We start from the raw sequence: 13,379 nt of genomic DNA on the forward strand, positions 1-13,379 counted from the left end.
TCATGACTCTCTAATATGAAAGAACACAATGCTTAAAATATAAGAGTTTATCCACTTCATAAAATCATTATAAAGTTGATCGAGTGGTAAAAGTTGGAAAGGAGGGTGAAAGTGGTTTTGGGTTCAGCTCTCTCTAATATTTAGGAGATAGAAAGTTGGTTTGGAGAGTTTGAAAGGAAGGATGAGAGGTGTGGTGCAAAATACAAACATAATACATATTGAAAAAGATCTCATCCTATTTCTACATCAAAATAGATTCATTAAAGAGAAAAATAAAATCAATAATTCAATTATTACATAATGTTGAAGTAAAGACATAAAAGGTGAGGAATAAATCATGACTCAATACATAGAAAGATGATGCAATAGGTTTGCTTCTATTTAAATAGATTAAAAATATTCTTTCATATTCACTCAATTGAAGTGTGTATTTAGTTTCCAATAATATGTGTCTATATTTAAATAGATTATGTATTCTTTCCCATTCACTTGTGTATTTAGTTTCAAAATATGATGTGTCTATATATAAACACAATTGTTGCTCATCAAGCTCAATTGATGAATCCTATTAGCCGAACATTAATTATGTTCTCATGAAAATTGTAAATTATAGTTATGAAATTATAAGAATGTCCTAACATTTAAGGAGAAAATATCATCACTATATTATATATATATATATATATATATATATATATATATATATATATATATGGGGTAAATTATGTTTTTGGTAACGTACAATTGCAAATTAATAAAAAAAATGCATAATATATCTTTTTGTATTAGTTTAGCTCTCATAAAATTAGTTTAGCTTGTGTAAAATAGGTTTTAATATTGGTGCCAAGCTCATTCGATCCATTTACGAGGCTTCATTAGGTTTTTTTTATAATAAATTTTAATATGATAACAAATTATTAATAAATTTTGTCATGTCGACATAGTTAAAATTTCAAAATTTATAATCATGCTTAACACTACTTTGGAGGCTTCATTAGGTTTTCATGGAGGGTCGTAGAGGAAATTGTGATCATGAAAATAATTACCGTAAAGATTATATAGGATAAATTAAAAATGACTTTCTTTTAGAAAGGTTTCTTTGATTTTCTATTTTTATTGTTCTAACTAAAACTCAAGCCAATAAAGTTATACTAGTTGAGGCTATTAATTTGATTAGGGTAGAGTTTATTAATAAAAATTAATATAAGGCAAGCTTTTAAATAAACTTTCATGTCGTCCAACACGTAATTTAAAAAAAATCAACAAAAACAATAAAAAAATCTTATATTTGAAAATAGTTTAGATTTTTAAAATTAATAAAAGAAGTTAATTAAAATTAATGACACATAAATCTTCATGGTATAAAGGATTTCATTAATTAATAAATTATTATAAGTTTTTTAATTGACAATTATAAATTGTTGAGTACAACAAACCACTTCTAACTATATGTTATAATTTTCTCTAAGATTAAATATCTAAGTATATAATATTCGTCAAAGTCAAGTATTTCAAACTTCTCCGAGCTATACAACAAAGATTGTTTAGAATACAAGATTCACTCTTAACATAGAAGATATGAAATGGTGACTCTCCTTGCTTTACGAAAAATTTACATAGAACAATCTCTTTCTATGTTGTTTAGAATATGAACTTTTACAACACTTACAAGTTGGAAATATGAATCATATAAGACATGTATAGTTCATTTGAAGTTTGTTTTTCAACACTTTCAATAATTTTGTTTTGCACATGGGGTTCCATTTATGTATAGATGCCACAAAAGTAAAATTGGTGACACAATCCCTTTGTTTGTCATTTATGTCAAAGTCTTTTAGAGTATATATCACACTTTGTGCTAACATTTTTCATCATTGAAATCGTTTTATCTAGTGAAGGATACTTTTTTTCTTTATAACTACTTTTGACATATTATAACAACACTAAAGTGTGCATACAAACTTCACATATGCATCCATTAAAAATTTATTTGTAGAGTGTCATTCTTTTTAGGGATAAGACAATCATGTATGTAGAATGTATGTAAAGATATTACATTTGAATGCTATCTTGTGAAATTATAAATGTCTGGATTTCATCTAACTCACCTTGAGATTCATGCTATATTGATAGCTTGCATCTAATGCATCTTGAAACTCATCTAATATTGATAACTAGCATTTAGCACATCTTCATACTTGTCTAGTCTTGTTAAATTAGGTCTGATGTTTACATTCAAAGTTTTTATTAGATTTCGTGTAGTATTTTTATCTTAGAACTTTGTTTAGTATTACTCGCATGTGAACTTTTATCTATTATTTCACATTAACAAACTTTGTTAGATAGTAAAAATTTTATATTATTTATTATGATCAAAATCATTGGAAGTTTTAGATAAGATATTTCAAATAAAGATTTGCATCTTTAATCCCTTATGTGTTAACACATTCTAGGAGAAAAAAATTCATACATACTTAAATACAATGAATTCATATTAATTTACAAAATAATATATGTTTATTAATTTCTTCTTTAAACTTTATTTTTCCTTTCTCTAATCGTGTTTCCTTTGTTAGCCTTTTTATGTTTCTTTTTTTTTTGATCATATTTAGACTAAGGACCTCTTGAGATATCTCTCCTCCTTCTAATTTCATACCATATGTTCTTAAAAGAACTTCTCTTTATTTACTATCTCATTTCCACTCATATCAAATAAAACAAGATACAACAACTGTTTTTGTGTTTGACACAAGATAGAAAAAATATATTTATGAAATTAAATGTCTTGTTTCCTCACAAGGTTGTATACCTTGTTTAGTTACTCCTAAATACCAAAATCGATATACAACATAGACTTCAACTTTTGAAGATCAATTGAAAAAAATCATCAATATAATTTTCTATTTTTTAAAATTAAATTATAAAAGAAAATATATTACCCTTAAATAATAAAATTGTCCTTCTTTTTATATTCATAAATAAAACCTTCATTATTAAAACCCGCACATAATATGTAATAGTTATCATGACTAAAATGAACATAAATTGAGTTCTCGATTTCCTTTTTAAGGATCTTCATTTGTCCATTGTTGTAACTTTGATTTTTTTTTTCTCAAAAGAAAACCTATGGTTTTTTTTCATGCATTATGATCACAATACTATGTTTCCAATTGTACAAGAGATCAATAAGACAAAATCAATATTGTTTTAGCCTTAGTACAACCTTTGAAGTAGGGAAACTGGATTATGATTAGCTTCATCGTGTATCAAGTAGCACAAAATTTTGATTAGTCTCCAAGACTCAATTGAGTATGGTTAGAATGCTAAGCGTTAGGGTTAGAGTTAGAGTTAGGATCAGGACCAGTCGGTTTAGAATTGAGAAGTGGTTGGAGAGCTTTGACAACAATTGTCATGTTTGGCCTGAAATCAGCCTCGTATTGCACACAAAGTGCTGCAACCGCTGCTAACTACATAACCATATTAACCATTAGTTAGAAACCTCATATTATATTGAACATGGAGTACACTTGATTGAAGACAACTTAAAACACTTAATCAATAACTTTGTATTGGATGAATGTTAGAAACAAACTCTTTATTATTAGTTTAAATTTTTTGAAAACTACAAAATCATAGAAAAATATTATTTGTATTGGATGAATGCTAGAAACAAACTATTTATTATTGTTTTCAACTTTTTTGTTGATGAAGAGAAAGAACAAAAGAGCTAACCTTCGCAATTGCCTTAGGAGGGTATTCGTTATTCAATTTAGGATCCACGCATTGTTTCACTTTGTCCTCACTCAATCTTGGAGTTGCCTATAATAATTGAGAATCACATCACTATAAGAATATGTAATAATGGAAATAAAATTCAAAGTCAAATAAATAAATTAGGGGTATATTCATCAAACCATAATTATATGTTGAAGAACAAGACATACCCAAGTTACAAGACTTTGTTGCCCTTTAGGCATTGTATGGTCAACAGGTTTTCTTCCAGTTAAAAGTTCCAAAAGCACAACCCCAAAACTATAAACATCACTTTTTTGGGTTATTTGTCCTGTCATTGCATACCTGAAAGTGAAATTAATTCCTTTTGGAAACGTGAAATTATTTTTAACACAAAAGATGAGTTTCACTTAAAATACCACAAACCTAAATATTGATTAAGAAGTTACTGTGTTCTACTTATGATTTATGATATCTATATAAAACTTAATAATACTTTCACTAGAGTTTATATAACTTTCTTTTATTGCATTAAGATTACTTAAGCTTACTTCATGTTATAAGACTATATTCAATGTTCTTAATGTTATATAAAATAGGAAAAAGGTTTTTTGACACCATTTGATTACCATCTGACAACTCTTATAAGAGTAAAATAGTCTTAACAAAAGTTAACTTTTATATTTCTAGAATAACAAAGGATACTCTCACATGATAATAAAAAAAGTATGGTGTCAAAATACTAGTGTCTTATAAAATATTTAACATGCATGGCTTAACATAACTAAATATTTTATAAAACGAAAGGCCAAGAGTAGAAACATACTCTGGAGCATGATAACCAAATGTTCCTAAGACTCTTGTTGAGTGTAATCGAGCTGCAGTGTCAGAAGATTGGTTTGTCAAGTTGAAATCTGCAATCTTGGATTCATAGTCATTAAAGAGTAAGACATTGCTAGATCTAACATCGCGATGAACTATAGAAGGTTGACACTTTTCATGAAGAAACTCAAGTCCTTTTGCTGCACCAAATGCAATTTTTACTCTTTGGCTCCAATTTAAAACTGGACCGGGTTCAGCACCTTGTACTCCTTTTCTTCCTACAACACCAGAATCATAGTGTTTAATTAAGGTAGAGAGAAGTTTTCACCAATACAAGACCTCTTTATTAGTATTGTTTGGCCTACCATGTAATATGTCGTGCAAAGAACCCAAACTCGCATATTGATAAACCAAAATTCTGTTATTTTCCTCTAAACAATATCCCAACAATTCCACAAAATGGTCACTTTTCAATCTTGAAACAACTGATAACTGCATGATCAATAATGACATGATGTAAACTACCAAAATTTCACTACCCAAAACAATGTCTCGTTGAATTTCAAAATTTAGAATGAAAAAAGGCCTACTTGTGCTGCAAAATCAGAGTCAGGTTCTGGAGAAGAAGTAGTATCTAGCTTTTTGATTGCCACTTCGTTATCATCATTCATCTTTGCAAAGTAAACCCTTCCATATGAACCTTCTCCTATCAAAGCATTTGTACCAAAGTTGTCTGTTAATTGATTTAACTCATCCAATGAGATGGCTGGTATCTCAATTGGTAATTCTTTCTTTGGAGCACCACTTTTGACTATATTGCCCCTTGGCTCTCCTCTATCTCCTCCTATATTCAAAGAGGTTAATAACTCACTATAATGTAAATAATTAGTAAGCCATAGGTTTATGAATCATCCATAAACTATGAAATATATGTTATTATTTCATCAAGATAAATAATAATATTAAACAATTAAGATATCAAATTATAACATTATAGTTTATTTTAAGATAAATTGTGAAAGAAAAAAAAAACTAATCAATATGTGAGTGCCAATAACAACCTCAAACAAGTTTCGAGAACAATTATTTTCTTATACTTATTATTGTAAAAATTTTATTATAAAAAAAACTTGTTTATGTTATAAAGGGTGTAATAAATGTGATACCTCCACCACCATATACACTACCCTTGTCGAGTGATGCATTGTTTTGGTTTGCAGGTGGAATGCCAAAATCCTCTTCAGCACCTCCACAACACGACATAGCTTAAAATAGTCTGCCAAAAACAATGTTTCTCAATAAGCCACTGAAATTAAATCATGTGTAATCAATTATATGGAATTATTGTAGCCCAAATTTTCATTTTCCAAATAGTTTATGTTAAAGGAGGGAGCTATTGTCTTTGAAATTCAAATTCAAGATACCTGGAATTGAGTGTTACTGTAAAATAATATCACAAATTGTCATAATTCCTCGTACGTAAGATTCAAGAAGAGTAAAAGGTGTGGTTTCATAAAGAAAAAAATGGTGTTTAACAATTTCAAATATAAACCACGTCTTAGAATGTTAATTTATGTCTTTTTTATTTGAAACTTTTGCTCCTTGTTTAGGTTCTGATCATAACATTGAAATATATTGATCTAAATGAGAAAAGCAAGATTCTCAATTATCAAGAACATGTGAAAAAAGTATAAGGGAAAGATGGAGAAATTATGTTGTTATAGATCTATCTTATCATTGTAACATTACATAAGCGTTCATGCAAAAAAAAAACATGCAAAAAACGTAAACAAAATTAAAATCTATAGAAAGAAAAAAGATGAAGAAAGCATACACCAAAGGCATTACCTCTGACTTGTTCTTGGACAAGCCAGAAATGCCAAGGAGACAATATGGGTCGATGATGAAACCTAGAGGATTATATAGAGAAAATTATGTACAATGAAAAGGTGGGTGGGAAGAAGAAGAAAAAAAAAACATAATATGTTGTTTTTCTTTCAACTTCTTCCAAATCAAATGAATCTCCACTCTGAACAAAAAGGACATGTTGGTATGTCTCCCGAAATAGTCGGCTCTTAGCCAAAAAAACCATAACTTGAACCAAGTGTTGTCTTTAACCTTAACATTCCGAAGTTTGTGTATATACCACCACGATGCACTTAGTTCGTTTGTTACTATTTTAATGCACAACTCTATGATTTTTTCCCATCACACCACAAATCAAAAGGTAATATCCTCATTTTCATGCAATGCAACATAACATATTTCTTACATAGATATAAAACTATAATTTCTATTGACTTACTTTATCCATGCTAATTTCTTTCCTTTTAGATCAAGTCAATAATAATGTTAAAAAAACGAAAAGAAATTTGTGACGATAAATATATATTTATTTCTTTTAATAAAAGGTACAGTATTTACTTTTGAAGTTTTAGGTACATGTACACATACTCTATCTTTTAAATTTGAAATAAAAGATTATAAATGGTTAAAGAAATAAGCATACACGAATTAATATAAATATATATATATATATATATATATATATATATATATATATATATATATATTTTGCTAATTCTTTTTAAAACTTTTTTTAAGAAATATTTGCAAATTTTATTATGAATAATGGGTTTGCAAGAATTTGCTATTAATTTTTTTGAAAAATATTTTGTACAAAATATTTTTTGCAAAAAATTCTGTAAAATATACTTGTGAATGAATTTTATAAATTTGTATGAAATAATTATTTACAAAAAATTATCTGTCAATTAAAATTCATAAAAAAAATATAAAAAAGAGTTTTTTTTTATAAAATTTTATAATAAATTTACAAGAAAAATCTTCCTAAACATAAAAAATTCTAGTAGTAATAAGAAAAGTCATATATTATGATTCAAATTGGGTATACTAAACCATCACCCACCCAACCTATATAAAAATGGATTGAATTGGATTTAATAATCATAAATAAAATCAACTCAAAATAATTGAATTAAATTAGGTCGAGGTTTAAAAAATAACCTAGTGATATATAAATCTAGTAATGTCAATAACGTTTTCGATAAAATATATTATTTTTATCAAACTATTAATAAATAATGAGTTAATGTAACCAAAATTAGTTATATTTATATAAATTAAAATTATAAATTATTATTTTAGAATACTTTCAAAAAATTTAAAATATTGAAGAATTAATCTAACTAGTGAAACTGCCTTTTTCTAATGAAAATAAATATAATTTTAACTTTAATGTTTTTTTTTCTAAATTAGAAGTCTAAAAGAATGAAAAACTAAATAAATATTTTGAAAAAATTATGGTTATTGCCATTCAAAATATAGTTATAAAATTTATATTAAAAAAATAGAAACATGTGTTCGTTTCATAAATACTGAAATGAAAAGATTAACTTTTTTTAGAGGAAATAAAGAAATAACTTATAAATATTTACGAAGATTTGAGTATATCTTGACTTATTGAAGATACAAGTTGAAATTATGAAAGTGATCATCTGTATAAATGACAAATCGACGTGTGTATTTATATATTATCTATAAATAAATAATATATATACTCAAAATAGCTTTTAGATCAATCAATTTTGAGCATCACAAGTTTGGATTACACTAGATTGAAAGAAGAAAAAAAATTAAATAACCTTAATTATTTTAATATTGTGATGATTAGTTTTTTTTTTTTAATTTCATCTTACTATTTTCAACGTTTTCAAATTGGTCTTAGTCTTTCTAAAATTGAGTCAATATAATCTCATTTGTTACTTGCATATTATTTATGGTTTATGTCAAATATTATTTTTGAAACATTGTTATCATGACAAAGACTATACAAATTTATCTTTAAAAAAATAAGAAAAATGAAAATAATACGAAAAATTAAAAAATATCATAATAATAAAAATAAATAAAAAAACTAATTAACCTAAATTTTAGAATAAATAAATTTTTTGACTCACCTAAAACTTAAAGAAATGTGTTAGATTGAGCTTTTAACCTATCTAAAAAATTTTAAATTAAATTATGTGTTAAATTAAAATTTTAATTATTTAATTCATCACTCATGGTTTATTTAATGTTAAAAAATATATATTTTGTTTAAATTTTAAATATTATAAATCACATACATTTTTTCGTATTTTTACGTGGATGGCCGAAAGTTGTGGGCCTTTGGCGGCTTGTCTGGCCTCTAACTGCAAACCCGTGTCTCCGCTGTCTTCTAGATCCTTCTTCTGTCTTAACAATCTCAGTTTTCATTTCTACCTTTCTTCCTTTTTTTTTTCCCACTTCGGTGGAATTCAACACATTCAACACCATCGCATTCTAGATCCTTCCAACACCCGAACCCTCTAGATCCGAACCCAACACCACCGTTATTATTAAAACCACCGTTCTCCTCCCTTCAACGCAACAACACTCCGTTATTTGTACATCCGTTACGATGGCGAAGTTCGGCGAGGGTGATAAACGTTGGATCGTGGCGGACCGCGTTGACGGCACCAACGTTCACAACTGGCACTGGGCTGAGACCAACTGTCTCGAATGGTCCAGAACCTTCTTCCGAAAGCTTTTCACCAACGTCAACGTCGCTGACGGTGACGTCTCCGTCACCGTCAAGAAGGTGGACAAACTCGACGGCGAGGCCTACGTTAACGTGCGCAAGGGGAAGGTGATTCCCGGGTACGAGATCGGCGTGACGCTCGCGTGGGAGGGCGAGGTGCGTGGCGCCGACGGGAAGCTCCTGCAGAAGGTCGATGGCGGCGTCGAGATCCCATACATCTCCGATGAGAACGCCGACGAGGATCCCGAGGTTAGGGTTACGGTGAAGGATAGCGGAGAGGTTGGGAAGAGGTTGAAGCAGGTGGTGGTGGAGAAGGTGAAACCGGTGATTTTGGAGAAGGTTAGGGTTTGGGTGGAGAGCATGGCGAAGGGTGGGCCCGTGAAGGATGACCTTGAAGCGAAGAAAGCGGTGCTACAGAAGAGCGTTAGTAGTGTTAATAGTAATGGTAATGTTAATATTAATGGTAATAATGAGAATGATTCGAAGAAGAATGAGAAGAGTGAAGGGAAGAAGGGGTTTAAAACGATCAGTTTGACAGAGAGGTTTAATTGTAGGGCGAAGGATTTGTTTGAGATTTTGATGGATGAGAATAGGTGGAGGGGTTTCACACACAGCAATGCGAAGATTAGCAAGGAGGTTGGGGGCGAATTTAGTATTTTCGATGGGTCTGTGACTGGAAGAAATTTGGAGTTGCAGGAAGGGAAGTTGATCGTGCAGAGGTGGAGGTTCGGGAGCTGGCTTGATGGGATTCAATCCACGGTAAGTTTTATGAAATAAGTGGATTTATTTGAGTTTAGGGTTGTTTTTTATTTTTTTAGGATTGGTTTTAGAGTGTGATTTAATTTTCGTGGAATCAGAATTTTATAGTAAGAATGGTATAAGAACATATTCTAAAGCTAAGTTTGATAGTTAAAACCTTCGGAAGGTAGACTTAGGGGAAGGGATTAGATATTCATATCACTTGGAATTAAGGTTCTAATTCCTGTCATGTACAAATGTCTCTGAATTAGAATATATGTAGGGAATCCTAAAAATGCTTTTCTAGTGAGTTCAATTTTGATCCACCCGTTGAGTAACCTTTTCTACAGTTTTTCTGCCTGCCACAGCCAGTTTAATGGTGATTGGTCTGACATCAGTGAGATATGATATTTAAAATAACTATATTAGAAGTCCAATTAAATTCGATTTTGATGAGCTTTCTTATGAATCTGGGCAGGATATTTCAAAAGTGTCAATGAATTTTACAAAATCTCTTACCAAAATAGCTCTCTTTATTATAAGGAAAAAAAAAAGAAAATGAGGGATGGACGCTGAAATGCTATCAGACAAAGAAATAGAGAAAGAATTGAGAGGTGTGTAGGTATTATGATGATGACGTGATGGGATGAGAGGAGACCAATGGAGGAAAATGATGTGTTTTAATGAAGTCTTTGTAATAGAGGGACGTTTAGATATCATTACTCTTTGGAGAAGATTGAGCTTATGATGCTAGATTTTTATTGCTTATGATAAACTCTTGTCATATTTGGACATGAGATCTAATGAAATGAAAAGAAGATTTTTATAGGTTTTATTAAGAAGTTTATGGAAGTAAACTAGAAAGAGTTTATAAAAAGTATCAAGTGTGTAATTGTTATGAGCATAAATTAGGTACCCAGAAGTTAACATGCTGAAGGTGTTGTGACTGGTGTTTTGTGATCTTTGAATTTGAACAAAGTGCTTATTTCTGAGGTGTGTTCCGAATTTTGCAGGTTAGGATTGTGTTTGAGGAGCCTGAAGGTGGAGTCACAGTTGTTAAGCTCACGCATAGTGATGTGCCTGAAGAAGACAGGTGAGTCACTGTTTGGTTGTTTTGGTCTTTTGACTTTCATTTGTAATTTGTTTTTGGCACCGAGGTAATGTGGTTACTTGTAACTGCAGATATGGGAATGCGACTGTGGTGGAAAACACAGAGAGGGGATGGCGGGATCTCATTTTCCAAAGGATACGGGCTATGTTTGGTTTTGGAATTTGAGGTTTTCCGGATACTATCTGTGTTGTAAAATTTTTCTTTTTTTTTTTTTCCTTTCAAAGGATTTATGTTTTCTTTTTACTTTTAAACAAGGAAAGATTATTGGATTGACCAGTGCAAAAGACGAAGTGTCTTTTGTTCGATTGAATGATCTTTCTGGTTGTATCTTTTAATTAAAAATGGGATTTATCATCATTCATCAACTATTTTAATTTTATTGGTATCTTTTGTCACTGTTTTAGCTTTTGTTGTACAATGAAAACAGTCATAATTTCAAATAGAGCTAGATTGCTCCCAATTTACAAAACAGTTTCATAGTATATGCTAATTTCCAGTCGCATGTGTTAATTCCTTGTTATTTCCAGCTGTGTGTTGTGGTTTTTGTTCAGTTGAAATTGGATATTCAAATTAGTCTATACTTGGTGTGTATACACATTTCCAGTTGCATGTGTGTTAATTTCCAGCTTCATTGTGTTTTTTAATTAGACACTCAAATGGATCTTAGAGTAACTAACTTCCATGAACTTTTAGATTGCAAGCATGCATGTAATGTTTGGAGCGTGAATTATAAGTTATTAGGATCCTAAGCCAGTTCTAAAATTTGAATTTGCTTGTCATATTTATTTAACATATCTGAGTGAGTTAGCTTGTTAGAACTTGTCTGTTTTGTATTTCCCATTTGTCAGTTATGTGTAGGTTGTTTATATTTGAGTGAGTTAGCTTGGTAGAATATGTTAACTTATCTTTACTGTATTACCTATTTGTCACTTCTGTGTAGATTATTCCTTTTTTTCCCTGAGTATCGATCCTTATAAATTTCTTATTTGGGTAAGAGATGATTAATTTCTAAGCATTCTCTCTATTTTCACAAAACGCCGTTGTCGTCCATTGTTGTCTGCAGTTGTTTCTTGTAGTTCTCTCAAGTAAGCAACAGATTTGGCTTGTTTTTCTGAGGAATGGAGAACCCAACCAGTCTTGGAGGCAGATTCCTCTTGAGGAGTTGCCTCCAATCTCCAATCTGAATGGTTTTTGGATTCTACAATCGAAAAAAAAAATGGTTTTTTGGAAGTCATTTAGCTATCCGAAAATAAAAAAAATGACTTACAGCTTCTACAATCTTTCTATAATCTAGAACAGGTCCAAGAAGAAACTGCCTTAAGTATGAATTTGTTGAGCTTTGTATTCTGGGCCAAGTTTCCATGATTGTTGAAAAGAAAATTGCAGGAAAATATCAACAGACAAAGATGAACAGATGTATGAACTGTGACAATATGTGGAATCCCAAATGTTAGGGACACTTGGACCATTCAGAACTTGTAATTCCTTTTGACGAAAAAAGAAAAACTAATTGTATATTTGTAAAGGATTTAATGCTTGAAAATATTCTCAGAAGTTGATTTAAAAAAATAAAAAGAAATTTTGAATCCCATATGTGGCCATTGCTTCCTGCACCCCCAATTTTCTTGAACCCAATTTTGGAACATGTGTGATTTATCCAAACGATTGTTTCGTGGTTCGGATGACGATGTGTACTATCTAAAGGAAAAACTATGGAAAAGAGGAGGATAGGTAGTTGTGGATATGTCAAGTTTTTACTGTAAGAGAACGATTATACTTAAAACAAAACTGTTCTCTTAAAATGGTTACTCTAAGAAGTTAGTCCAAGCCTCCAAATTTGGAAGGTGAATAGAAGTTTTATAATGAAAATTACATGAAATATCTAAGTTTAAAATAGGTAATCAAGCACAATATTTTTACTTAGTCTAGTAAGTTGCTGATATTAATTGGTTTTTATACAAGAGTGTGATAACGATCAAGTCATGCATGATTCTACAGTGTTACTGTTTTGGCGTCAAACTTGTATGTTTTATTTTGTATCTCATTCTCCTAAAACTTTTGCATGATTACTTGGGTTATTTACATTTCTCACAATTCAAGAAAATGACACAAATTCAAGTCTTACACGCTATCTATCCATACTACGACTCTTAATAACAAAGATCCTACTTGTCCATAGTTATTTGAAAATATAATTGTTCCACAAATTTTTTTATTATATCTATAATCTTTCATTGTGTTCTTCTGTTTTGTTTGTGTTTTTTATTAAAATCTCTAAAAAGTATGTGAAACATTTCATCATTCTTAACGATAACAAACTTTGATTGATGAAAAGTAGTGAATGATGAAAGACCAAAACTTGATATGAGAGTCTATTGCTATTGCAAGTTGAAA

At 29.9% G+C, this 13,379-nt stretch overlaps 2 protein-coding genes across 3 annotated transcripts; one reads left to right on the plus strand and one right to left on the minus strand.

Moving 5' to 3' along the window:
* Window positions 1–3,014: 3,014 nt before the first annotated feature.
* Window positions 3,015–6,550, minus strand: LOC114192500 (probable protein kinase At2g41970). Of its 2 annotated transcripts, none has more exons than XM_028082241.1 (8): window positions 6,389–6,544; window positions 5,721–5,830; window positions 5,145–5,398; window positions 4,920–5,046; window positions 4,559–4,832; window positions 3,945–4,077; window positions 3,733–3,819; window positions 3,015–3,467 (listed from the first exon to the last, which is right to left on the minus strand). In XM_028082241.1, exons 2-8 carry the CDS (start codon window positions 5,815–5,817, stop codon window positions 3,324–3,326), a joined length of 1,116 nt encoding a protein of 371 aa, XP_027938042.1. In that variant the 5' UTR covers window positions 5,818–5,830; window positions 6,389–6,544; the 3' UTR covers window positions 3,015–3,323. The 2 variants fall into 2 exon arrangements, with proteins under 2 accessions (XP_027938042.1, XP_027938041.1); XM_028082240.1 differs by having other exon boundaries at window positions 3,016–3,467; window positions 6,403–6,550.
* Window positions 6,551–8,793: 2,243 nt separating this feature from the next.
* On the plus strand, window positions 8,794–11,445 carry LOC114191577 (activator of 90 kDa heat shock protein ATPase homolog). Its single transcript, XM_028080827.1, has 3 exons — window positions 8,794–9,895; window positions 10,888–10,967; window positions 11,057–11,445. The coding sequence occupies exons 1-3, from the start codon at window positions 9,017–9,019 to the stop codon at window positions 11,148–11,150; spliced, it is 1,053 nt and encodes a 350-aa protein (XP_027936628.1). The 5' UTR covers window positions 8,794–9,016; the 3' UTR covers window positions 11,151–11,445.
* The last annotated feature ends 1,934 nt before the right edge of the window (window positions 11,446–13,379 follow it).

This window comes from Vigna unguiculata, chromosome 7, assembly GCF_004118075.2.
Source record: "Vigna unguiculata cultivar IT97K-499-35 chromosome 7, ASM411807v1, whole genome shotgun sequence".
Classification (NCBI taxonomy): Eukaryota; Viridiplantae; Streptophyta; class Magnoliopsida; order Fabales; family Fabaceae; genus Vigna; species Vigna unguiculata.

What these genes read in the sequence shown, in the direction of transcription:
- LOC114192500 (XM_028082241.1), bottom strand. Translation starts at nt 5,817, where the DNA reads ATGTCGTGTTGTGGAGGTGCTGAAGAGGATTTTGGCATTCCACCTGCA. An exon ending in ACTCTGATTTTGCAGCACAA is followed by an intron (nt 5,047 to 5,144) that starts GTAGGCCTTTTT and finishes TTGATCATGCAG; the next exon opens with TTATCAGTTGTTTCAAGATT. An exon ending in AACAAAGTCTTGTAACTTGG is followed by an intron (nt 3,820 to 3,944) that starts GTATGTCTTGTT and finishes CAATTATTATAG; the next exon opens with GCAACTCCAAGATTGAGTGA.
- LOC114191577 (XM_028080827.1), top strand. Translation starts at nt 9,017, where the DNA reads ATGGCGAAGTTCGGCGAGGGTGATAAACGTTGGATCGTGGCGGACCGC. An exon ending in TTGATGGGATTCAATCCACG is followed by an intron (nt 9,896 to 10,887) that starts GTAAGTTTTATG and finishes CGAATTTTGCAG; the next exon opens with GTTAGGATTGTGTTTGAGGA. An exon ending in GATGTGCCTGAAGAAGACAG is followed by an intron (nt 10,968 to 11,056) that starts GTGAGTCACTGT and finishes TTGTAACTGCAG; the next exon opens with ATATGGGAATGCGACTGTGG.